General features: G+C 42.4%; 1 protein-coding gene across 2 annotated transcripts in view; it reads right to left on the reverse strand.

Moving 5' to 3' along the window:
- Nucleotides 1-463: 463 nt before the first annotated feature.
- LOC115340515 (neural-cadherin-like) overlaps nucleotides 464-26,896 on the reverse strand; it is a 56,974-nt gene continuing 30,541 nt past the window's right edge. Inside the window, exons 14-33 of one of the 2 annotated variants that reach the window (XM_030012195.1) lie at nucleotides 25,845-25,972; nucleotides 24,477-24,663; nucleotides 24,177-24,320; nucleotides 22,179-22,462; nucleotides 19,570-21,187; nucleotides 16,359-16,452; nucleotides 15,390-15,574; nucleotides 14,550-14,782; nucleotides 13,264-13,541; nucleotides 11,486-11,700; nucleotides 11,072-11,199; nucleotides 10,112-10,239; nucleotides 9,851-9,983; nucleotides 9,588-9,768; nucleotides 6,587-6,753; nucleotides 5,651-5,915; nucleotides 4,677-4,857; nucleotides 3,065-3,318; nucleotides 1,989-2,143; nucleotides 464-1,544 (exon numbers count right to left, since the gene is read on the reverse strand). In XM_030012195.1, the coding sequence (XP_029868055.1) occupies nucleotides 1,143-1,544; nucleotides 1,989-2,143; nucleotides 3,065-3,318; nucleotides 4,677-4,857; nucleotides 5,651-5,915; nucleotides 6,587-6,753; nucleotides 9,588-9,768; nucleotides 9,851-9,983; nucleotides 10,112-10,239; nucleotides 11,072-11,199; nucleotides 11,486-11,700; nucleotides 13,264-13,541; nucleotides 14,550-14,782; nucleotides 15,390-15,574; nucleotides 16,359-16,452; nucleotides 19,570-21,187; nucleotides 22,179-22,462; nucleotides 24,177-24,320; nucleotides 24,477-24,663; nucleotides 25,845-25,972 (5,360 nt within the window). In that variant the 3' untranslated portion in view covers nucleotides 464-1,142. Of the gene's footprint in view, nucleotides 1,545-1,988; nucleotides 2,144-2,374; nucleotides 2,433-3,064; nucleotides 3,319-4,676; nucleotides 4,858-5,650; nucleotides 5,916-6,586; nucleotides 6,754-9,587; nucleotides 9,769-9,850; nucleotides 9,984-10,111; nucleotides 10,240-11,071; nucleotides 11,200-11,485; nucleotides 11,701-13,263; nucleotides 13,542-14,549; nucleotides 14,783-15,389; nucleotides 15,575-16,358; nucleotides 16,453-19,569; nucleotides 21,188-22,178; nucleotides 22,463-24,176; nucleotides 24,321-24,476; nucleotides 24,664-25,844; nucleotides 25,973-26,896 lie in introns of those variants that run through there. The other variant, XM_030012196.1, reaches the window with a different exon arrangement.

The following is a 26,896-nucleotide window of genomic DNA, read 5'->3' on the forward strand; positions in this document are numbered from 1 at the left end:
TTCAGAGCTTTCAAGCACTCTGTAAGCACCTATTAACCTTCACAGATCACCCCATGCATTGGGAGCTGCCCCTGTTTCAGAGAGGTAAGAGAGAAAGAACAAGGTGATATACCCATGGTCACAGAGGTGAGTGTTCAAGTCAGTGTTAGATTTCAGAAGCTCCTGACTCCCTTTTCATGCTCAAACCACAGTCCTTTTGGGGGGAGTGGGAGGAGGCAAAGGGGAACAGGGTAGGTTTCCCATGATTTCTGTTTTGAGGATCCCAATTTTTACAATGACTGTCCTGATTGAAAGAGTTCAGTTCCAACTTTTGCCTGGATGGCCTTTTAGCTTCTCTTCATACCTGCTAACAGCTCTTCTGTTTTCCCGCTGCAGACTTTGAAGAAGGGTTCCACATGAAAAGCAAAGTTGGAAGTAAAAGCTTACTGAATAGAAACTTTGCCCAGGTCTTACAACCGCTTTCAAGAGTGTAAAATTGTCACACCAGCAAAGTGCTATTCACAGCTAGGATCTTTCCACTCTTTTCCCCTCTTTACAGGTTATTAGAAAAATGGTCAGGCAGAAAAAGTCTCCCACAGTTGGGCAGCCTGTAACAGTGAGTGAGGTGGTGTGTGTGATGTCAGGGGAGATTACGGTTTAGGAGGGTAAGACAAAAGCTGACAAGAAACCCAGAAATTTTAAATGTTTTATATTTAACATTTTAAATAATTATTTCACAGTCTAAAATGAATGCAATTTAAAAAAAAATGCCGTACCCATTGTTACCCACCTGATAGGATTCATATTAATACTAGGGAGAAAATAATTCAAGTTCTCGCATCCAGGATAATTCCAGTAAGTCACTGTGGTCTACACAAATAAAAAGGGATATTATAATGCTATTCTATACAAATCCTACATTCCAAAGTTTTCAAGAAAATTCATGCTTTAAAAGTCTTTGCACTTCTACCATTAAATAACTGCACAGTGCATATAAAAAGACCATTCAGATTATCACTCCTGGGAAAACTGAGTATATCATACTACTGTAACTAAAAACTTGCATCAAGTAAGTTATTTGATGTCTCTTACATATAAAAAAGGGCATTTTTAAAAGTAGTGTCCATATGTCATGGCAATGTGTCAAGTTCCTTTAACTCTCGTTATAAATGTTCATTTGAGACCTTATAGAGTTCTTTAAGCTTGTCGAACTTTGACCCCCATTCTTGGAGGCAATCATAATTTAGATCTTCATCACCACTAGTGGAGTCTAAGGAACTAAGGCTCCCTGCTAGAGAGCATTGCCCTTCTAAGCAGTAAAAATGAATAGTGTCAGCTGGAAGACTCTGTAGATCATTGTCTGCATCCCAGATGATTTGAGAAACATATTCCTTGAAGTCTGGGATGCTGGTAACAGCTGATGTTGATTGGTTTTGATGTGCATGTGTTGGGAGTGAGTCTCTTTTTTGGCCAGTGGGTGTCCTGGAGTGTGGAGCAGCTGCCCTCAAGGAGAAGTAGGGAATGGTATGGAGAGGTTTCTTCAGTTCATCTATATCATAAGCATTCTGGAAAAAAAAGAATGCAAATATCAGAGGGAAACAACAAAAAAGGAAACAGGTTCCAAAAAATGTTTTAAAATTCAATGCAACACAAACTGGTTTCTGTGAGTTTTCTACAAACTGAAGAAAAGAGAGGACCTAGTTCAGATCATACCAAATCCCCTTGTGTAATGATAGTGTTCAGCTAAAGCAAGAATGCCGTATCCAGAGCAGCCCTCTCAGAGGTGGCCACAGATGACCAGCATCGCGAAAGGTACAGATTGGGTTGAAATAGAAGCCTCCTACTCAAGAGTACTTCAGTTTTTTGGTTTTTTGGGGGTTTTTTTTGTTTTGTTTTGTTTTTTAAAAAAAAAGCCAGTTGGATAAGGACAGTAAGTTAAATAAAAGGTCTGGGAAAGGAAGGTGAGGAGAGGTTAGATTTGCAAAGACTGGATTGAAGTTGCATCATACCTGGTCACGTTCTCCACCTCCTTCTTCATTGTAATTGAAGACATTTTCTCTAACATCCTCCCAACTTTCACGCTCTTCAGGAATGTGGTAAATTCCTCCTTTCCGAAACCCTGAACTTCCCCACTGACTCCACACCGTGTAGGAGACCAAGAGTGCTGGAAAAAATAAAGACACATATTTGTTATGTGACTTATGACAAAGTATGATGCATGATAAACAAGTAGATATATGACTCCTGAGACATTAAATCAACTCTTAATTTGACAATCAAATTCCCAGGTAAGAAATGCGTAATTGTTAATATATAAACAACTTATATTCAGGAATGTAAAGAATCATCTATGTATATTACATCATAGACTTCATTAAAAGGGTATTTTACTTACCTAAAGGAATCCATTTAAATAGAAGGCATTTTGGCCAATCTCTGGCCTTTCACCAATCCTGAGTAAATAAGATACCCAAAGTAAGTAAAACACTGTTTTAATGAAGGTTACAAGTGTAATATAATCATGGAGCCTTTACTATTCTGAGACGTGTATGCAATTTATCAATAGGAAAACAGTTTTATGGTGTTATTAACTTTTCAGCCAAAGTGCGCCTGAAACTGGACACACTGCGAACATCTCTTTTTGCCCCACACTCTTAAGGAGGCTTGCCTGTCAAGGTCATAAACTTTCTAGAGAAAGATCTCTTCCTTCCTAATACATGAACAGCAGGTACTAGCTGTAGGTCCTACCTATTACAAATGTAAGGGCTCAGGGCAGATGAGAGTTTTAGATGGTTGTGGCTGCACACAGATTTGCATGCACCGATGGAAAGCTCTTACTTAAGAAGGACTGAAAATAAGTGATTCTGAAAGAGAGAAGTCCTAAATTTGCTTGAACTGGCTTCAAAGCAACTAAACTGTAACAATGTGCTGATGCCTGTCTCTTAGCATCCTCAAATGAACTCCCAACTGGTGATCTCCAGAAAAAGTGAAACACTGATCACAACATCCAAGGGTAAAGCAGACTTGATTCAATGGAGCAAGGTACAAGATTAAAAAGAAGGAAAAAAGGGACTTGCGTTCCTACCTAGGAAGACAAGGAGGCACATGCTGATTGCCAGAATAGAGCCAGAGCTGAGTCCAACAGGTCTTCCAGCCTTCACCTGGCTGATTTCACACCATCTTCCCTTGTAACCTTCGGGGCACTGGCAGACAGTCTTGTCTTGGGATTGAGCCACACAGGTACCCCCATTCCTACAGGTCCAGTGTCCACAAGGTGATGAGGTACAGTGTCTGAGCCCTGTAAGGTTGTCAGTCACTTCTACTTTCCCAGCTGGACACCTGAACAACAAAAGCAGAAGGTATCTTTTAGGCAAGCAAACCACCTGGTGGTGTTGTCTTGTGCAAAGTTTGTTACTATTTCTTTAAAGCTGATAACTAAAGTCTTTTCAAGCAGACCACAAATCCACACTGAGAGTATGAAATACATGTAAAGTCTAACATAGTGAGCTAGTAGGCTTATGAAAACATGAACATATGTTCTGCTTTCCCTATCCAGAATATATGCAGAAGAGCTTCATTCCTTCCTTAAAAAAGGGATCCATCAGCTTCTGAACAAACTAACCCTTTTTCTACAGATGTGTTCAAAACCCCTAGAAAAAAATGGAATGGGAAAAGGGCTAGCAAGCACTTAGTATAAGCTTTGTAATGTTCACTTGGACCTTCGGGAGAGATGTCATTGACCTCCTCAAAATGACCCATCTTGTCTTTTAGGACTGCAGAGAAAGCAATTTCTTCTGATACGTAATTGGAGAGGCCATGGAGGAATACTGTGAGGGCACAGACCTGCTTTCTGCAGTCCAAAGAAGAAATACTAGTGAATAAATGGAAGAGCCTTCATATTGTTCTTTCACAAGTAGACCAAAGAAAAGAGTGTCCCAAGGCACACTTAAGACCATCTCATAGCCTCTTTCAGCAATGAATCACCAGGCCTCAGAAGTGCCAAATTTTGGCTGAATTGAAAGAATTCCAGTGGCTCCTTCTCCAGTCCTGCACATATGTATGTTTGGTTTTTTTAACAGAAATGCCTATATTTTGATTTGCATATTTTAATACAAATTTTGAAAATTTTCTTTAAAGGGTGGATCTTCTCCAAGGAACTAACTGTGTAGGACACCAGCTGGTAGACTTTGGTTCTGACCCTGGGCAGCCAATTTTAGAATCCAGTTTTGTGACAGTCTAATTTTGAAAGTCTCATTGTTTCATAGAAAGTATGATTAATTTCAACTTCTTTACAGAAAATATAAGTAAATATATATTGTATATGCAATATTTATTTATACATGTATATATACATGCACTATATATGCTATATAAGAATATATATATTTTCACACAGAGGAGAGAGCAAAGCTTTTGCAATCCACCTTTTATCAAAAGGCGTTTCACTTCCTCACTGGCCTGTGATCTTCTCACCATGGAAAAAATGGCGGAGTAAATAGGTTCTATATCAGACTTGCAGGAAAAGGCAAGTGTGGTCCATGATGGGAGATGGGATTGAGAGAAGGAGTTGTCCTTGGGATGCCCCTCTCTGGCCAGCAGCAGCAGGGATTTTCACTGTTAGAAGCAAATTGCCTGAACTAAGGTGGAAAGAAAGAGCTTCCCAACCACCCCTGTATGAAAACAAAAGCTTAATATACCGGCACTCATATTTTCTCCACAGGTCTACACAAAGGAAAGGGCTGTAACAGGGCTGGCTGCTGCAGGCACTGGAATGGCATCCCATCGTGACACCTTGCCGCCTCAGAATTAAGCCAAACTCTGTGCTTTTGCCTTCCACGAGAAGCAGCTGACCATTCAGCTGGACATCACGCATACAACCTGTATCAAAGCAGGGGAGTATACAGAGAAATACACTGAGTTAGCAACTTCCCCACCTCAAGTCTTGCCCCCAACACATATGCAGGAGACCTTACAGCATTGTAGAAAACTTAAAACATTTTCAAAAAAGATCATTATACTGCTTATCAGTTTTATTTTAGAAGAGCTACAGGACATGTGCCTACGTGCTCTGGCCCATCTACAGATCAACAATGCTTTGCCAGGACAGCTTGGCTGTACCAATGCAACAGTTTAGCAGAACTGTGCTATGAACCAGAACAGCTCCACTAAATTAATCTAGATTTAAAATATAATCTTATAAGTGGGGCTGAATGAGAAACAACAGAATGGAAAAAGCTGTCTTCTTGTTCAGCCACAATCTCAAAGTCCCAGCACCCCACCCCAGGAAATGGAGACAGCACTATGAACTGCCTTGCAAATCCTTCTCCTCCTACCAGGAGGTGTTGTGTCTGCTCCTTAAACCCTTCCAAGGCAAAAGGGGAGTGAAGATTGCAGCATGAGTTCTCTGCTCGGGGCCTTTGGCAAGGGAAGTAAAAATCTGAAGTGCTATTTTTTCATATCTACAGGAAATCTCACATCTTCACTAGGATACAATGGCAAATAGAGAGCTGAACATTGGCTCTGAATTCCCTAGAAGAGGAGGTGGTATTATTTCATGGGCATAGTAGTCTCCATGGGAATTCTTACCTGGGTTTTAGACTCTCCAATACACTCAAAGATGCCACTTTTAGACTTTAATTCCCTCCTTTTAGGAACCCGTCATATCACTTACCTTGGAAATCACTCTCTGAATGATTGGGAAGGTGGTTTCCTAGCACAATGCTTGCCCAATCCATTTCAAACCATCTATTCGTACCCAAGACAGAGGTCACTTCTTGATCACCTCCACCACTGTTAACGCGCAGGGTAAACTCATTGTTGTAGCGCTCCATGGTCAGAAGAACCCACTGGCCATTGTTTATACGTAATGTCCTCATTCTCAGAGAATGATTTTTGTCCCCCAAGCTGAAGTTAACGCTAAAGAAACCCTCAACCACCTAGAGGAAGATGATGAATATCTTTAATAACAGAAATGCACTTCTAAATGTTATTACACAGTCATGCCTCAGGAAATGGACCCCAGTTTTCAAAATGAAAATGGCACTCTTGCTTTTAAGTGCTTTATTTCCGGATAAAAATTACCACAAGAAAACTGCAGTTCCAGGAATTATCAACTCTTTCCTTTACAGGCCACTCTTCTAACTCACATGAACCTTTTTATCAGTCTTCTTCCTACTGATGTCTACCTCTAAGTCTTCCCAGCTGACCCTCCTGTTACAACTGGAATAATTAGCCTCTGTGTAGCTAATATAATCCAGACAGGTTTTTGCAGCAGCAACAAAAATGTAGAGACAAGTTTTATAGCCAGAGACAGATAGAAGCAAAGGGAAAAGGCAAACAGGACAAAACAATCTTCCCCATTCATGTGTATCACATGCACTCACCTGTACATTTTGCTGGCAGTGAAACAACTAGAATCTATGCTATGAAAGGGTAATACTGAGAAGGACAACACAAATGAGAGTAGTTACCCTCATGTGGAGAATTCTTGCTCTTTATTACATTTCAGAATAGGTGTCCTTAATCGGAAACTGCATCTTTTTCTCTTACTAGGGTACTCCATGACAAATTAAGAGCACTGAAGCAGAATGGCTTTTGGACTGCTCACCTCCAGTTGGATGTATCCATTCCCATCTGCAGAGGACAAGCTGAGAAGGGTGCTGTGGGAGATACGGGTGCGCACCATCAGCTGAATCTGAGTGCTGTGAGTGCTGAGGATGCTTCTCAGCTCATAATGGATCCAACTGTCCCTTCCAAAAGCCCATTCTGGAAGAACTAAGCACAACATACACAAAACCAAAGCGAAAATCTGAGAAATTACTGCTCCCTCAGATCTCTGCTGCTCAAGAATTAACCAGTTCTGAATGTCAGAGTTTGAATTCTTAAGAAACTTTGGCAACATAATGAAGCATCATGGAAAGCATCCCCTCACTGCCAAGGGAATTAAGGGAAAAAGAACAAATCAAGGATATAGAATTTAGGCAGAAAAGGGTCAATTAGATACTGTCTCTAACATTCTGCCTGTCACAAGCAACATGTTCTACCCAATCACGCCTACACTGAGCCCAATAAGTTTTTTTTTAAGATCTGAAACATATCGTCCAGTAAAATAGTTGTTATTGATCTGAAGACAAAAAAAAAAAAGATAATCTAATGTTTCTTTCAGTAGCTTAGTCCTGTGGTTAGTAACCTCGCTGTTAGAAAATATGGACTTTACTTCCCATTTCAGTTGGCACAAGAGAAAACCTCAGAGCAGTCAAAGTCATGTGGGGTTTTTTTTAATTGCAAAGAGAGATTAAGCCAGTGTTTATTATTTTAACTAGGGAAAATGCACTGAAGTTAATTCTTTCCCTATCATCCTGGGGAATCTATCTGAGAATTGTCCAGCAGAGAGTTGGATGAAGTTGCACTGCACGCTTCCGTGGAAATCAAAAACCACTAAAACACTCAGACCCTGGTGCTCTTAGGCAGCAGGTACCCATTCTAGTCTCACTACCTGACAGCAATCCTAGATTTCCTTGTTCTGGGCACAGCTTAGTTGAAAAAAGAAGTTTCTTCTTACCAAATAAAGACATAGTCCAAGTTAGTTACTAGACAGGAAGAATGCTGGGTCACCAATGGCTAATCTGAGGTCAGTGTCACACAAGTAGAAATCCAAAGAGTACCCAGCTCATCCTGGGGCATTTAGTCTGGTTCCCAGGACATGAAATATCAAATGATCAAGAGACTTAATTTCTGCACTCTTGTTTCCTCTCACTGTTTCTCCTCTTTCTTGAAGCATGTTTTCTTTTCTCCTCTAGCTTATTCCCCTCATATTATTCTTCGTAACCCACTGTTCTCTCTTGTTCACCATCTCTGCAGCTACAGGCTCTAACTGATGAGCAGGGATGGCTTTTCTTGGGACACTGCAGTGACTCCTGTCCCCAGCTGTCTGCTCCTTGCTGCGAGCACGGCTCAGCCGTTCATAAAGCACCAGCTGAACACCAGCATTTTGCAGCCCAATATATTAGAAGAAGCTGGAACCAATCAAAGTTTTCCTATTACATCCGGATATGACTTACGGATTTCGAGTAATTACTTTCTGAGCATTTGGTTTGTCCCACAGTGGTGAAGGGTAGGAGCCAATACAGCAGTTGGGCTTGTGAACCAGCATCCCAAGATGATGCAAAACAGAATAAGATATAAAGCTAGGCAGATGTTTATAAACCAGTATCATCTGTCTGCAAAACATTAATACAAATAACTGAACTATATTAACCATTTCTGTGGTCATTATAAACACGTTAAACAGTGAAGGCTTCAGGCCTAGAGCGTGCCAATTATGATTCCAGTCCTCACCCCACTGGACAGACAGAGCTTCTGCTGAGTAATTTACTGTCACATCTTTTAAGTCTTGTGTGGCAGATGAAGAAAGGAAGAGAGGGTCTGGCTTTATTATTGTTCTGTATACAAGAAAGAAAAGTAAGCACACGGAGCTGAAAGGATGTGTGTAATACATCACCAGTCCTGTCTATTAATCACAGCACATTGACTCAACACTACCTCGCCTGTGCTCCTTCCCAACTGCTCACTGCTGCTTATCCTCACCTGTAGCTCCTTCAAACTACAGGACTGAGCGGGCTAAGTCTCTTCCAACACTACACAAAGCCCCCAAAGTTATGGGACACTGGTGCTCATTATAGACTGTTATGATCAATCCCATCATTTGTACCTTGTGCGTAGAGGGAGAAGGCAGACACAGGGCAGGAAAAGTCCCAATAAACACCTGTAACTCACTTCTGATTTCTGCTTCAGCGAAATGGCTGCTGAAGGTATTAAGATAGGGAGGACAGAGCCAAGTTCAAGTGTGTGTCCCCTGTACCCTTAACATGACTGTGGGCTACTGGAAGTTAAATAATTTATTTCCTAAATTTTTAAATTGTGTTAAGATTTTGCACTTTCTTACTATGTCTCTGAGGTTATCATTATCTACCCTTGCATGCTTTTGTTCTCTGATACATGTTTCATGCTGATTTTGTACAGGATAACAGATTTGCTGGAGCCAGCCTGATATTATGTCCCCACATGCACCCACTGCTGTGGTCTAGGGGCATTGCACAATCTTCAATTCATTCCAGTGACAGAGGCAAATGGAATTATCCACATTTTACAGATGGAAAATTGGGCCTGAGGACTTGAGGGTTGTCCCCCAGGTTTTGCAGAGAGAACCTCATCACTCTTATAACTGCTGCAAGATGACAAATAGTACCATGTTCATTAAACTACATTTTGTGATCAGTATGATCAGAGGAAGAAGGCACAATGCAGAATGTTTCATCTTTCACCACTGAGAAATAAGATGCTGTGATGAAAAGGACAAAACAAACCATCTGACCACTTGCCTCCCCCACAAAGTAAAGCAGGTCTCAACAAGACCCTCATCTGTGACATTATCTTTATTCAACAAGAGTTAGAAGGATGTTTACATTGCTGCAGATCTAAATCACTCCCAGCGTACAGCATGGTCTTATTAGGCTACTCAGTTCAAAGTCGTGGCAAATTCAGAGCATTATGTTTGATGCTGCTCCCACAGATCCTCACCATGAATTTCTCCCTAGAACTTGCAGTACCTTTTTCACACACTGGTCCAGCATATCCTGGTGAACAGTCACAGCGAAAGAAATCCCAGCCACCAACACACTTGCCATGGGCACCACAGGAGGCCATCCCACCACTCTGACACATTTCATCCGTAGGGACACAGCCGGGAGCGCTGTTCAAGGACTCTGCAGGGTGCTCTAAATCGTAGACCTGGAAAAGGACAAAGAGAAGCATCACATCAGGTGTCTACAGTTAACAGCAGCAAACCCAAGACTGGTCTTAGTAGCCATACCTTACTATCAACAACGACATTGCGTATGCAGCCAACAAACCCTCTGAAGTGCCTTTGTGAATCGTAGTAAGGCACAGTCTTCTTAACTCCACCCAGCTGCAGGGGCTGATGGCCACTGAAGAGCCTACCCATGCTGAAGGGAAGGAAGGGAAAGAAAGAATTAGTGGCATGCAAAATACGGCAACTTGGCTGATACTTTTCCCCCTCTTTTTCCTTAGCTCTTTTGAGTAATTATATTTCCAGTTCTTGGGGTTTTTTTACCTTTGAGATCCCACAGTCTCTCCGGAGGCTTCACAGGCAGACAGATCCACTTGGGAGATCTTCTTAATGACACTGTCATTGTCTTCAACTGAGACATTCACGCAGTGGTCAAGAATCAGCTTCACTTTCTAGAGAAAGGCATTATTTAAAAAAATTGCATCAAGAGACGTGCATATATTTTAATTACACATTTTCTTTCACTTAGCAGAAGGGGGAAGTAACTAGCAATTACAGTGCAGGAAAATTCATTAAAATAATAAAACACTTCCTCATACTAAATCTGGAAGGTTATTGCACATGGCGTATAACTAAGGAGCTACACAAAAGAAAGATCTGACTCTACCATGACCATGCCAAGTCACTGACATGACAGAGGGAAGATGGGATTTTCTTGGAGTTTTCTGCCAAATCAGAACCCAGAGAGAAAATCTAGCAGAGTAGACAGTCTGCCAGGCTCCCCATCCCAGATCCTGACATGCCCCCCAGCTTGTCTTATGCGGGAGAGGAAAGGGGAGCCTAGCAGATGCATTCACCAGTGTTACACCAGCAAGATGTTCCCGTTACACAAATGCATATCTACGTCCTTTGTGCTGCGTTTCTAAAGTCACTTGGTGGGGCTGGGTTTCCTGCTGAGAGAAATTAAGAATATTTTACTCCATCAGTCCAGGAAGCATTTAGCCTCTGGATTATCACAGCTCTGTAGTCTAAGTGATAGATAGGATCATTAAACAAAGAAAATAGCAGGGCCAGTTTCAAAATTGGATTGGGCTTCTCCAGGCCTTGTTCTGGTTTACTGCTTCAAGACTAAGGGGACGTCTGAGCTGACAAACTTCAATCCCTGCTGTTGCAGAGATGACAAAAGACTGATTGATAGAAGAGCTCTACAGAAGGAAGAATTTGGAAGGAATAACTAAGTACATGAATTAACACTTCCACAGGATTGTCCATATTTACACTTGCCTTTCCATCATTTATAATTTTAATATTGTGCCAGCGGCGATCTGCAACATTAACTTTTCGTGAGAGCTGCAGGAAAAGCTCACCAGAGCTGTGGCTCACAGTCAGCGACGGGACACCACCAGAGAGCTCTGCAAAGGAGAGACTCTTATTGGATATGCATTAACCATGTTCGCACTCAAACTCAGTTGAAACGACTGCTGCAGTTAGATTTTAGTTGGAGGAGTTCTTTAGACAGCTTAAAATAATCCAGCTTCTAACACAGTGACACAAGATACAAACTGGGCACACAGCCAAATTGTTCAGCATTCTCCAAAAGTAACTTTCTCAACATTTTTTTTCAAAAACCCTATCAACTGTAAGTAGAATCTCACCTTCACACAAACACAAAGAATGAATACTCTTTAAGGTGCTAACCTAAAGCCAGGAAATCTTCCCGTTCTCCAGGCTGCCCTCGTGCCACTGGTCCATGGTACAGCAGAAGGCCATCGGCGACTTCAGTGATAAACTCTAAGGAGATGCGGCTCTCAAAGCAAGGCTTAAGAGGAGGGAACCAGGCATAACCGTGGCCTCTGAAGCTGTGTTTTGTCTGCTGGCAGTCTGGTCCATGGAAATTTGCAGAACATTTGCATCTATTAAAAAAATAAATAAAAGCAAAAATCCACCATCCAAGTAGAAGTCGCGAAGGGCTCTTACCACAGCAGGATTCCCCACTTTAAACACAGGAGCCCATGTTGCCTAGGCCATAGCGCAAGTTAAGCACTAGCAATGCTCATGTCAAAAAATGTTCCCTATTGACTGGTTTGTACAAACACAATTTAGCTTTAGTTCTGAATGAAAATATGTCTATGCAAGAATATTCTGTGAATAAATGATGGAGCCGTTGTAATATACAAAGCACATGAAAACCTCTAATCTCTTCAGCAAAAAAAAGAAACCCGCTTTTCACTAGGCTTAGTTATCAGCTTGTTTAAAGACTTTATAATGTTGACAGGGAAAGCAAAGGAATCATAGAATCATAGAATACCAGGCTGGAAGGACCTCAAGGATCATCTGGTCCAAACTTTCTTGGCAAAAGCACGGTCTAGACAAGATGGCTCAGCACTCTGTCCAGCTGAATCTTAAAAGTGTCCAATGTTGGGGAATCCACCACTTCCCTGGGGAGATTATTCTAACAGCTGATTGTTCTCATTGTGAAAAATTTTCCTCGTGTCCAATTGGAATCTCCCCAGAAGGGTTTGGGAAGGTAATATCACCCAGAAAAAGTGAGAAGAGGTGCGACAGTCATAGAACTTAACATCTTCACTCTTATTGCAAGCTACTTGCTGGTTTATTTCCTTTGCACTACCAAAAATAGATGCTTGGGGTTTTTTCCTTAATACTCTGGGGATTCTGTAGAAAAGAGTAATCACAGCGTGACAATAACAAAACCTGTAAGGGGGAAACCAAAGGAGCAACAGAAATGGGCAGGAGGACAGGAAGGGAGACCAGCTGGGCCCCTCTTTCTTAGTTTCTGCTTCCCATAGATTGCTAATACCTACAGAGAGCAGAATGGCAGGGGTAGGATGCAGAAAAAAATCACTCACAAAACTACTGAAAATGGAGCAGAAGCAAAGAAACCTCAGACTTGAGCAAATGATATGTGGCAGAGCCTACCAAGGGTTTCTGGGCAGCAAAATTTTCCTGGTTGATTACATCTGAGCAGCAATGTCAGACTCGGATCTTTACCATGACCAGGGTTTCTGCAGCTTCAGTCTGAGTCTTGTCACCCCTATCAAGGGTGCTCAGAAGAGGCTGGCCAGTTGTTTCTGCTTTCCAATGCTGGGATGACCATTTTTAAGCAAACACACCTAAGGCTTGCCTTCTGGAAGGGGACCAGGCTCATTCTGAGCCCGTGATTAAAACGTTTAACAGCATTAAGGTAGGCTGCACAAAATAAGAGCATTTTGCAGGGTGGCATTCATGGAACCGGTGCAGCCTGCAAACTTCCCAAGGTTTTCCTGGAGACTATGACAAACCTAAGTACTTACCTGAAAACAGAGGTTTGTTTGCAAGACCTGTCCATGAAGTATAACAAAACTCAGATCTGCCACAGTGAGAAGACATGCAATGATGCCTCCTCAAGCTTCCAGTCGTCCTTCCTACAGACTGAACTAGAAGCATTTTGTTTGGACAGCAGACAAAGCTTTACCAACCTGTAGCCCAAGTCAGTATCCACGCATGTGCCACCATTGAGACAAGGGTTTGTCTGGTATGAGGAACAGGAGAGATGAGGACTCTCCCGAGCTGCACAGCCACACAGGGCATGATTCAGGACCGTCACAGACACCAGCGAAATGCTTCCAGCTGTGGTTATTGTTGGCACACGACTCTGTTCATGCTTGCTGATGCATCCGCTGCTATGAGTGCAGTTTGCAGTCACGCATTCATCAATGCCGATCTGGGTGATATTTATATCCAATATGTTTTCCAGCTGTGGAGAACAATTAGTTGCGTTCATCTGACTTTTCCACAGAAAGGAAACTCACAAATGAGAGCAATGAAAAGCCCAAGTCTTATTTATTTTCAAAACTGGTTGCTGTACCACTTCCTTCCAACATCTACCTCACCCTAACCAGCCAAAGGCAGTTCAGCCTGGCATCTGTTAAGGCCAAAGCTTTGGTATAAATCAATTATAGCATGAGTAAGCACTTAGAGGACAAAATTATTGCCATATTCATCATAAGCTGAGTGGACAAATTTTAATCACTGATGGTTCTGATGGATTATTTACATAGCATCTGAGCTGTATTTTTAATTTGGACTTCTATCTTAAAAATACTGGGAAGGGTGGACAGGCATTGGGCAATGAAAAAATAACTTTTCTGGCAAGAGTGAGTTGGTACTGCAGCACTGATTCTAAACATAACTCTATCAACAGACACATTTCCAACAGAGCAAGTCATTTAACTCTTATCGATACTTTTTTTGCAAGAGGGGCAGCAACTTTACTAAATTGTCAATGCACATTTCCAACCTGGTTTTCCACTGGAGAGTGGTTATTTTACTGCTTTGTCCTCTTAACTCAGAAAGTTGGAACTTTTGACTGGTTTGTGAGTTTCAGCTACAGAACATTTCTCTGTAGAGGACTAAAAATTAAAACATTAAGACATGATGTAGAAAGGCAACAGCCAAACACAGTCTTTACACAGAGTTTTACAGTCTTTTCAATAGGAAAAACATGTTCACGTTCCTAAAAGCTCATTGTGTTTTGGTGACTTAATATGTATTTATAGGCTGGCTTTCAAAACATTGGTATTTGAAACTTTTAGTACAAGTGCTAAAGGACTGTTTGACTTTACTGATTAAAACTATCCATTTTTCTCACACATTACTCCCTCAGTCATTCTAAGTATGCGCATTCACTAGGCAATGGATATTATCTGAATAGACACAAAGAGAAGATGCTGTGGTTTCTTCCATATGTAGTATGGGTACTTACCCACGCTCTGGAGGCTGCTACATTGCCATTAAGTTTTTCTGCTTTATAATAAGGTGGACCATAAACTGCAAACCAAACATCAACCCCTCGGGTTTGACTTGGGCTTTTTAATACACTGAAAATGTGAACATTTTCCAGTTGGACTGATATAATTTCTGAAAGCAGCTTCTTCATCTGGTAGTATTTACTCTGTTTTTCAGGGGATTGGGATATGAACTCCTCTGGAGTGATATCTGTAATAGAAGTTAAAAACCTGACAAACACATATCTTGCAACTGTTGTAGCAATAAAAGAGAGGAGCACCACAGAATAAATATTAAGGTTGCAGAAAATGGACTGAACTGCAAATTCAGGAGTATTTTCATTTTTAGGTTCTGAAATTTTCCATGCTGGCTTCTGCTCAGGGTTTGTGTTCTGAAGCTTTTTGACTCTTAATAATTTCTTGGTTTTGTTCTTTTAAATCAGAAACATGTTTAAGAAGATTTTACTTTTCCACAAATATTGAAACAATTTGGTGAATTTCAAGCAGACACATGTTCAAATAAAGTTTTTTTCTGAAATATAAATTGCTGTTTTGTTAAAAAGTTGGTGTAGAAATCTTTCATCTCTGTATTCTGCATCAGACAAGCATTTCTTGCTGTCTTTTTGCTCCATAGATGCTCCTTCACATGCAGTGTCAGAGGACCATGCAAACAAAGATGCATTCTCAAACCCTTACCTAGAAAACTATTAACTCCCATACCATGTCTAAGAGCATTAGAATTCTAAGTAACACAGCAGTAACATTAAACAGGTGGATTTCAGTATTATGATCCTAACATACCTCATCACATTGCTTACCTTTTATTCGTATAGAACCAGCATTATGGAGGGCATCATCTTTGATTTCCTTCACTATAACCTTTACGGTTGAGACAACATCTGGCCAGACTCCGTCAATGACTCGAACTCTTATGTTGTATGTTCCTGGTGGGGTTCCTTCTTTAATAGTCAGCAAACCTGAGTTATCATTAAGGATAAAGTACCTGTAATAAGAGTTAAGCCAAGGAACAAGCTATGAGAAGTTCAAAAGCTAAGTAGTAATTATCACGTCTGATGGTTTTTCTGATCCACTTTATTTTGGGAAAGCTATCAAAGAAAGCAGATGTGCTCCCTCATGAAGGGACAGAGCAGAACAGAACTTTTTTGCATTGCCTTCTGTTGGGTCCTAATGACTCTTCACCAGTACATCAAGAAGGTTTCTTCCTGCTTCTATGCCATATTAACTGAGTGGGAAGACTCAGGCTACTGTAGTCATAACTTTGGAAACAGTGCAAACTCCTAGTTTAGATACATTCATTGAGAGTGACACCTCTATCAAAACCTCCAAATGGCACATGTACATCTCAACCCTGGTCACAACCCAGACACCTTGGTGTGAATACATGCAATACAAATAAGGTCTTAAAATCAGTGGTGACATGGAAACACCAGCTCTCCAGGAGCCTGGCTGAAAGAGGATGGAAGTTAGTGGGTATTTTTCCTGTAGTGGCTCACTGATACTGATTATGGATATGACTGTGAACAGGAATTCAGAATGGTGTTCTAGCCCATGAGGCAATGGGAAGCAGACCGGCTTGGCATGCAGCATTATTTACTGCAGCCTGCCACTCAGAAGGGCTTTTGGAGAGCTACACGCAAGCATCTAACCAACAAAATGCTTTTGCACACTTGTTTTCAAAAAAAGGCAGTTTAAATACTTTTTATGGTTTTGTCTGTGGACAAGTTTTCCATACATTTCACCCAACTCCCATTTTTCTCTCCAAATACCTTGATGTTTTCCCTTCAAATTGGTAGATTTTGCGATCCCAATCGTCATCATCAGGGGCATGGACCTGGCCCAGTACAGTTGTGGGGAGGATACCTAAAACAATGTAGCATATAAGTGGTACAGTCGGACCTCTCACACATACACAAACAGGTTGGCCATTCAAGTTTTACTAGTTTGTCTTAAGTCTAAAACCTCTACAAAAATAGTTGTGATAGTTCTTGAGAGAAGATGTGCACCAGTTTGCAAATACCACATGTTGTCCTGCTTATCAGGTGTTTGCTGTATGGCTACATAGATTTAATTCAACAGGTGGCTGCAATGAAAAGCAATGGGAAGGAAAAAAGAAAAGCCACCTCTGAGGAAAGATGTAAGAGATAGTCAGAATTACTCATTTTCGCTATTTTGGCTGCAGTATCCAACCAACTTACAGAGCGCTTTAGACAGGGATTGTGGCTTGGCAGGATAAACAACCAAAATGCTGACAGGGTTATAAAGGGCAAAAAACAATAGCAATTTGGAGGAAATTACAGCAAGATAGAGAGGCTGTCCAAAATACAGTAACCAGGCTTATTTTGAATAGATGGTGAGACTTTGGGGTGAGATGGAAAGCAGCATGTATTCTGCTGGTTTTGCATCCTGTCAGCAAGGCTCACAAATTAGTATTTTTTTTGTTTTACAAAAGCTATTTCTAAAGGAAAGGTCCACAGGTATCTGAATTCATAGATCTACTGAGTAAAGAATCAAGGATCACAAAGAAGAGGAAAAAATGTGGGACTTCACCTTTGTCGTGGTTTAAGCCCAGCTAGCAACTAGGCACCACGCAGCCGCTCACTACTCCCCTCCCACCCAGTGGGGTGGGGAGGAGAATAAAAAAAAAAAAGGTAAAACATGTGGGTTCAGATAAGAACGGTTTAATAACTGAAGTAAAATAAAATGTAATACTACTACTAATAATAATAATTATGATGATGAAAAGGAATATAATAAAATAAAATAGAAAATAAAACCCAAGAAAAGACAAGTGATGCACAATGCAGTTGCTCACCACCCGCTGACCGATGCCCGAGCAGCAATCTGCTCCTCCTGGCCAACTCCCCCCATTTTATATACTGATCGTGACGTTCTATGGTATGGAACATCCCTTTGGCTAGTTTGGGTTAGCTGTCCTGGCTATGCTCCCTCCCAGCTTCTTGTACACCTACTTGCTGGCAGAGCATGGGAAACTAAAAAATCCTTAACTTAGGATAAGCACTACTTAGCAGCCACTAAAACTTCAGTGTGTTATCAACATTATTCTCACACTAAATCCAAAACACACTGTACCAGCTACTAAGAAGAAAATTAACTCTATCCCAACCGAAACCAGGACAACCTTGTGAAAGGGAACAGCACAAACCCTGACAACTGAGGGACTGCATGCAAAAAGGAGAGAAAACTGTACCTCTCCTGCAACTATGGCAACATTCATTGGATATTTTGCAGGAGACAGTATACAGGATGCCCTAGTATTTGACTCCCACATCATATGAATGTAACATACAACATGATAGTAGCCTTCTGATTCTGCGTCTCCTTAATATTTTAAACAACTAAAGATCTGAAGACTTGAATAGTCCCTCCCAGAAATTAACAGTACAGATGAGTTTAATCTTTAAAGAAGCAACTAAAAGGGAATTCAGGCTTAATGAAAAGATCTGGTACTTAGGCTACAAGCAGAGCTTCTGAGCAAATAGCAACCAGACTTGGTTTCAACTTTACAATAAGCTGAACACAAGCTGCTGTTGTGAGCACACAACAGGCAGAACAACATTTCAGTACAAATAAATGTCAACAGCATCTACATAGTAGTTTCCAGTGTGCCCAGAATAGACAATCTATTTAACGTGCTATTGACCCACAGGATACACAGCAGAGTAGGAGAGGAAGGAATGACCTGAGCCTACATGGTTGCAAGCGTCCCAAAGTGTTTTTACCTGTGTGGTTTATTTTGCTGTTGGGCTTATTATGTGGGGACACCGGATCACAAGAGAACTGCTAGCTAATTGCCAAAGCAAGAAGGGAAAGGTGGCTTCTCTTGCGCTGCCTGCAGCCAACATTCACAGAAAATTCCCCCATAACAGCATTTGTCAGCTGAAGGCTTGTATGGATGTCTCAGGCAGTTTACACATGAGTTCAGGTGAAGTGTATTCACTAAAACTGAACTCAGTCTGGAGGAGGAAAAAAAGGTTTAAAGTGGAGGAAGAAGGTTGTATTGGGTCTGGCTGAGATGGAGTTAATAGTCCCCATAGCAGCCCTCATAGAACTGTGCTCTGCATTAGTAGCTAGAGAGGTGTTGATAACACACCAGTGTTTTGGCTACTGCTGAGCAGCACTGGCACAGCATCAAGGCTGTCTCCCCAACATTTTTGCCCCCTCCCTCAATGGCAGGCTGGGGCAGGGCAAGATCTTGGGAGGGGACATAACCAGGACAGCTGACCTAAACTAACCAAACAGATATTCCATACCATATGATGTCAGCCCAGATATAAAAGCTAAGTAAAGGGAGGCGGAAGGGCAGGCATTTTTTGTCTTCCGGAGCAACCACCACGCGTACTGAAGCCCTGCTTCCCAGGAAGTGGCCAGACATCGCCTGCTGATGGGAAGTAGAGAATAATATCATTTGTTTTTCTTTGCTTTCGCGCGCGACCTTTGCTTTCATTTTATTAAACTGTCCTTATCTTGACCCACGAGCCTTTTGTTATATTTTCTCCCCCCTGTCCAGCTGAGGAGGGGGAGTGATAGAGCGGCTTTGGTGGGCACCTGGCACCCAGCCAGGGTCAACCCACCACAAAGGTTCTCAGCATTCAGACTCATCGCTTCTCAGCAACATTATGAATTTTGTTAATTTTTTTCCCCCTGAAATGTTAATGCTGCTGGAAAACTGCATCTGAAAACAAGAGACCATTACTCAAGTTTGATAGAAACAATGCATATTAGCAGCCAGCTATGGTCTTCCTTCAAGGCTGGCTCAGCTTCTTCCACAAACCAAGTGGCCCAGAGTCCTGCACCCCACACACCTACTGCTTTCTGATGGGGCTTAAGCAAACTTCAGTAGCACCTCTGCTAAGATCTTAGCTTATGTGCAACAGGATGGAGTCCTCCTGTGAATCTCACAGCTACTCCTTTCACCCTACTGTCACACTTGGAAGCAAGCATCAAGGAGTGATTTACCATCATAGCTGTAAATGAGACATTCCATGTAGCCAGCAGAATGCGGGTGGTCATTTTGGTCCCCGATATTCACGGTCAGTGTGTTGGTGGAGCTCATTGGCGGGATCCCGCTGTCTGTGATCAGGACAGGCAGGTAGAACACTTTGTGCACTTCCCTGTCAAAGGTACGCAGCGCAGTGAGCAAGGCACTTCCATTGTGTAAGTCCTGCAAATTGAAGTTAGTCAGACTATCGAAATCACTGAGAAGGTGAAAGGAGAAAGGTGCTCCGTTAGCAGCAGTGTCTCGGTCCTTAGCGTACAGCAATGTAGAGGTCTCATTCATTTGGACGACCTGTGGAGAAGCTGTGTTTTCCCAGACCACTGGGTTATAATGAGCCTCAAACTCTGGCCCATTGTCATTTACATCCTGCAGAGTCACTAAAACAGTGGCACTGCCAGTCAGAGGGGGCTGCCCCATATCAGTGGCAATGACAATGAGTTGGTACTGTGTCACTGTCTCATGATCCAGCAGTCCTGCAACCATCACCCACCCATCACTAGCCACAGAGAACTGGCCACCTGGGTCAGACTTGTTTAGCAGGCGGAAAGAAAACCTTCCGTTCAGGCCAGAATCCAAGTCAACAGCAGAAACCTGAACAACTTTGGTGCCAACTGGTGCGTCTTCCCCCAGCGCAGCCACTTCATAGAACTGGGGATAGAAGACAGGAGCGTGGTCATTGGAGTCCTCCACATAGATCACACAGTGAGCGATGCTGAAGAAATCCATGTCCTCTGCTTTCACAGTCAGATTGAACACTCTCTCATGAGGCTTCTCAAAGTCAATCCGCTTTCGTAGCCGGATAAACCCACAGTTGTTGACTTCATCTGTCTCTATGGAGAACTTGCGGTCGTTGTCCCCATCAAGGATGCTGAACGTCACCATGGCATTTTCTCCCTCATCTCTGTCCACAGCAGACACCACTGCCACCTCAGTGTTAATACTCGCATTCTCAGAGACAAATGCCGTGTAGATCCTTTGCAGGAAGACTGGAGCATGATCGTTTACATCGGTCACCACAATAGTGGCAGTGCCTGTCCCAGTGAGCCCTCCTCCATCTCTGGCCTCAACCACTACTAGGTACTTGTCTTCCTTCTCCCGATCCAGGGACCCAAGCACTGTATAGATGGTGCCACTAACTGAGTCAATTGAGAACAAGTTCAGATTAATTTCATTTTGGACGTTCTGAATGATGCTGTATGTTAGCACAGCATTCATACCAGCCTTTGGGTCATCGAGGTCCACGGCTGTCATTTCCATGACAGGAGTGTCTGCCGGAGAATCCTCAGGGATGTGCCCCATGAAACAGCCATCCAACACACAGAGGAAAAGGGGTGCATTGTCATTCACATCCCTCACGTCTATGATCACATCTGCAAAGCCAGTCAGTCCCTCTCCACTCTCATCTGTTGCAAGAACAAGAAAGCGCCATGTTGATCGCTTCTCACGGTCTAACCTTTTATTTGCGCTGATCTCGCCTGTGTTCTCATCAATGCTGAATTCGCTACTGGCCCCCTGTCCATGCAGGGAATAGTTAATGGCGTTTTGATCAGCTGCTTGGTCGGGGTCTGTTGCAGAAACCTGGAACAAACCACAGCAGGTAAGTGTTTATGTAAAAGAAAAGGGGAAATCACTGCTCCTTTTACTGATGGCAGTTGGTATGGTGCAGGCTAAATAAATAGCATGCATTTTAACAGCAAACGTCTATTGGTTTGAGTCATTCAGGTCAAGTACTCTTTCAATAAACATCATGCGTGGCCTAGAGAAACAAAAAGATCACGTTTAGACAGACCAATATATTCTACTTCCAAGTATATTTTGGAAAGAGGAAATAACTGCAGGAAGAACCAAGTGGAAGTAGTAACAGATGTGCTGAGCAAATGTTTCTTGTGAAACTCTTTGGAGCTGGAATACAACAGCAAACAGGGACTGTTTCTCTCCGAGTGAATAGAAGGCTGCAAAAACAGGGTGGCCATACATCCAAACTGATTATCAGCACAGGCCAGAGAGAACTCCCAGCTCCTGACTTGCATCCAGGCACTGTTTGGGAGACAGCCAGCTGGGCCAACCAAGCAATCCTCATGCCAGGGACTGTTCTAACAACAAAACAATGAAGATGATCGAGTTCCAGAGTCAAAGAACAATCCCTGGTAAAGTTTATTTGGTAGTATAAATATAGCCAAAGAGTCTGTGACTGAAATGCATGAGGTGCATGCATGAGCCAACCACACTATGCTTATACAGTTACTCAAAATACACTAACTCTGCTTTGTAAAGGAAAGCCACCACATTTTTCGACATATAGAATCATAGAATCATTTAGGTTGGAAAAGACCCTTAAGACCATCGAGTCCAACCATTATTATGCTGGTGAAGGGAGCAAGTCCACCACGCAAATTCAACCAGGCTTTCTTTATTCTCTTCTTTACAGAAAGTTGCTAGGTAAATCCTAATACCAGGGCTCACCCGCCCTAAAGAAACTATCTTTTCGGATTTGTGTGAATCTGTGAATGGATGGGATTGAGCTGAACAAAAAGTCGGGTTTTGCCCTGCTTTGTGCAAACTGCTTTACCTTTAGGACAAGTACAGGCAGATCTGTGAGCTCCTCGAAGACGCTACCCTGGTATTCGTTCTGAGTGAAGACTGGTGCTTCGTCATTCTTATTGACAACATTGATGATGATAAGAGTGTGGTTTTCCCATTTTCCATCAGATGCTACAAGACGGAGCTCATAACGTTGTTCTTGTTCATAATCCAGAGGCTGAGCAATGAAGACAGTTCCAACCTCAGGGTCCACATCAAAAACCCCTTTCACATTTCCTGATGTGATCTGATACCTTAGTTTGGCATTTGCACCTACAAGAAAAAGTAAACGACCACTGCCTGTCCACTCTCTGAGCTCTGAATGCTCAATCCAGCTATAAATGGTGGACATGTATCCAAGACAAACCATATTTGCCCAGACTGTTACAGTGTGTGGGGGAGATAAAACATAGATCCATGCATGTAATTGGAAGGGTATGTGTATGGTAGATTGTGAGTTAGGTCTCCATTTATATTTACAAATATAATTTGCAGTCACAGACAAGCACTTGTTTATTGATAATAAAGGAATTGTGTGCCTTTAATTTATTGGCATTCATTTGCCAATAATAAAAAAGTAACATACTATTAAAATACTAGAAGCTATTTTTGCTCAATGTTTCCTAAGTCTCCCACTTCAAATGCCAATATTGCTTAAATATTTTTTTAACCACTGGATGGTGCTAAAATATAACAGAAGTCCTCTATTTTGAGCAAGAATTCATCTCAGAAGAATATACCACCTGTACAACAGCAGTTGTTTGATTGCTGCAAAACGCTTAGCAACAACAACAACAACAAAATTGTTTGGTGCTTCATGTCTACTTTTTTGAAAATGAAAAAAAATACATGACATTGCACTCCGGGATAGAAAGTCATTTCCCAAATTAAATAGGTGAACTGCTAGGAGTAGAAAGAACATTCAGCATTTTAAATTGTGAGTCAGCTGTGGATGAGAAGACTAGAGCAACATGGATGGCAAGAAAGTGAAAAGGCTGTGCTTGACATTAGTGCTTGGAAGAGCTTGGCTGCCTTTGCAGCATGAGTTTGAGCATCACTTGCTAGTCACTTTTGCCAAATTCTCTCAAGTGCAGCAGCTGGTTTTAAACAGCCTCTTTACTTCTTCATCGTGGGCACTAAGAGGCACAGGCATTACAGCCCTGCCACCGCAAGGAATGGTCAGCTCCCACCTGCTCCCAGCAACATGTTCCTCTGGTGCTCATTTGGGCTATGTCACCAATGCACCAGCTTGCCTTCTTTCTTTCAGTGGGTTTGTTTTTCTCCAGCAAGTTGAGCTGGACCAACTCATAAAAGGAGCAAAAAAGCCACAGCAGAAGCAACGATGGGAACTGACTGGTGGTGCATGCTGTTGGACTGGCTCAGCCCATCTGGTCTCGCCACACTGTAGGGGCAGTTTCACACCATCAGAGCTGATGTAAGTGTGAGCCCAAAAAGAAGGTCTGGCTTTCCCTTTTTTTCCTGCTTTATTCCTGCCTTCTCCCTGCCTTCATTTCTGGCCATGTCATCTCACATTATCCACTGTTTGTCAGATTCTTCCACAAGCACATTCAACCCACTAACTCACCAAAAAGCACACAGGTTTGGTTTTCTTGCAATAGTAATAAGTAAAACTGACTCCCAGGGAGATCTGGAAAGCACCAGAGTCAGTGCAAAGCAAGAACATGCTCAGGAGTGGGTGAGTTTTTGTGTTACCTCTTGTGAACTTACAGCAGGGTTGTGACTCCAGGTGATTTCATTCTGCCCCAAAGAGATTGCCAGCTAGCTTAACCTTTGCCTTGTGAACCTGAGCACCTAATAAAAGAAAATGCTCCCATCTGCCCAAAACTTCTCTCCTCACTTTTACAAATGCTTGAAATGCTTAATCATCTCCTGAATGCAGAGATTTGTTTGCCCATGAGGAAGCAGCCCTACACACAACACCCAGTCATACTAAGAGGACTTAGAAAGACATGCAGGGTCCACTCACCCTCATCTTCATCATCTGCTGTTGCTGTCACAACAGGACTTCCAACATCACTGTCCTCATCTATGCTGACCTCATACACTGACCGAGGAAATGCTGGAGCGTTGTCATTCACATCACTGACAAAAATCCTTACGTAGGCTGTGTCTAAGGAGACGCAAGAGGAACATGCAGACTAGAAATGGCAGAGGTGGAATACCTTGTCATATTCCAGACAGCTCGCATACACCCCAAGTCTAGAAAACTTAAGGAACCCAGTCTCTGATATCTTTTAACCAACATATTATTCCTTACTGGTTTTACCTGTGTTGGGCTGCCCATGAACACCAGGTCTAGCAGATTCTGAAGAGTCCTGAGACTGAACTTCAATCAAATAAGAGGCTCTTTTCTCTCTGTCAAAAGATGCATGGGTGGAAATAATTCCTGTCTCGGGCTCAATGGTGAAGAATTGGTAATCCTCACTAGCATCTTTCAATATTAAGTAGTGAACCTAAAAAGGAAATAGTTAAAAGAGGTTGCATTTTCCACTTCTATTTGTATGTCCAAGTGCTGTGACCTCCCCCTTCCCCAGCAGCCTCCTGGATCTGTCTGCAAAACAGCAACACTCTGAGAAAAGACAGTTCATCTGGACAGAATTTTTCTACATCTTTTGCCCATTTTGATATAATAAACCAGAATTCTCAAACAGAAGAACATCTGTACCAGTGATATCAAGGCCCATCAAGCCCAGTATCTAATGTCCAACAGTGGCCAGCAGGAGCAGTTAAAAAAGATCATGAATAACAGAAGGACAGGGAATGTATGGAATGACATCTTCCCTGGTGCCTCCCCAGCTTCTAGCACCCCACTGTGCTTCTGCTCTCAAAAAAAATGGGGCTGAGAGTTTGGGTCACATTCAGCAGGACTGAACAAACGAAAACCTCCACTGATGAAAGCTATCCACATTTTTCCCTTTAACAAAGGTTTGGCTTCCTCCTCTGAAAAAAACATTTCCACCCCCAAGTCATGCCCAGAGCACTGCCAGACAGTTCTACCACACAGGTCGCTCTTCAGAAGTTGCAAAATGACAGTTATGGAACAGTAGATCTCTGCTAGCTAGAGTTCCCTCCCAGAAGAGCTAGTAGGATTTTTGGAAAAGGCTCAGGAAAATGCACAGAAAATGAGCAGTTTCCTTCATAACACTACTTTTTCCTAGGGTTGGGTCATTATGACAATGATGGTCAAATGTTGGTTTGACCAACCATTTGACCAATGGTGGTGAAATGAAATGTTATTTAATTGATCATATTTAAACAGCCATGTTTAACTGACCGTAATCACTGATGGTCAATTAAATAATGAGCTGAAGAGACAAGAGTTTGGAAACAAGTTCTGCAGCTACCTCCACTTGTCTTGTCACGGGGCAACCCTGAGAATCACGCCGCAGTGCTCTGTCACAGTTGCTGGATCAGGATGAGCTGCTATGATGCAGGATCTCAAGATCGTGAACAGCATCTTCTCTGCCTGCATCCCATATTATGCACATCAGGCATATGCTAGACAAATGCTTGACAAGTGCTGTATGAAGTGTTTGTGGCTCATTACCCTGTCATCTGCTGTCTGCGCACTCTCACTAATTACAACACTAAAACTTGCCTATTGGGAGGAAAAGAATTGGATGTAAAGTCAAACCTCTCCATGTAGGCCAGAATCCAAGTCCGTAGCTAACACCTGAACCACAGATGTGCCAACATCAGCTCCTTCTGGCACAGACACCTCGTAGTTAGAAGACACGAAGAATGGAACATTATCATTGACATCTGCAAAAGGAGTTGATGGGGACCACGGTAAGAAAGTGTTTGAAGACTTTTTTTTACTGTATTTTTTTCCACAGTTGTAATTTTGCTTGGAGAAAGAACTCACATTGTTCACAGTAAGAAGCAATCCTGCTTTGGGTCTTCCCATTTTCATGGCAGCTGTCAGGCATTTTATAGACATTGAGCAGTTTCTGGGAGACAGTGGCCTAATTTCAGCTAAGATACCAGCTAATGATTTGACCAACAATTTTACTTAAAGGAAGTCCATGAATGTCAGGACCAGGAGGCCTGTCATCCACAGTCTGTAAAGAGCTGGTTATCTACAGCAGCAGTTAATTTCAGCATTTTATTAAGGGCTGATTAACATATGGTGGAATTAAACTTGCAGAGTCTATAGAGTTGACAAAGAGCACATGTAAAACAGTCTTTCCTGGCCTTTGCAGGGCAGTATAGCAAGAGTCATGTTAGGCTGTAGGACCTAATGATTATTTAGGATGCACTTGCACATTAGCCTCCCTCATCTAACTACTGGCCAACGTCCAAAGGAAGCATGATCTTCCCACTCTTGTCATCCTGCTCTAAGCCATGGGATCCCCCTTCCCATGAGCTGGATCACGTGGCCCCGTGTTGACAGCGCTCGTTTTGTTGCTCTGAGAGAGACTGCCTTTCCGGAGAGAAAAGGGCTCGCTGTGATCCGAAACGCTCTGCACCTGTGTAATCGCCAGAACCAACGCAAGGGACGTGGTGAGATCGTGCAGGTGAAGGAAAGGAAGGGCTGCCCCAGGGGCAGCCGTCTGCAGTCAGGTCAGGTTAGGCACAAGGCAAAGCCACGTTAAGCTTACACCTGTGCTGGTCTTGCTTGTCTTCCTTGCCCGACCCTTGTAGAGACCTAAACTGGAAAAGGTATGTCCAGTGTTTTGAAGGGCC

This window comes from Aquila chrysaetos, chromosome 4 (assembly GCF_900496995.4).
Source record: "Aquila chrysaetos chrysaetos chromosome 4, bAquChr1.4, whole genome shotgun sequence".
NCBI classification, from domain to species: domain Eukaryota; kingdom Metazoa; phylum Chordata; class Aves; order Accipitriformes; family Accipitridae; genus Aquila; species Aquila chrysaetos.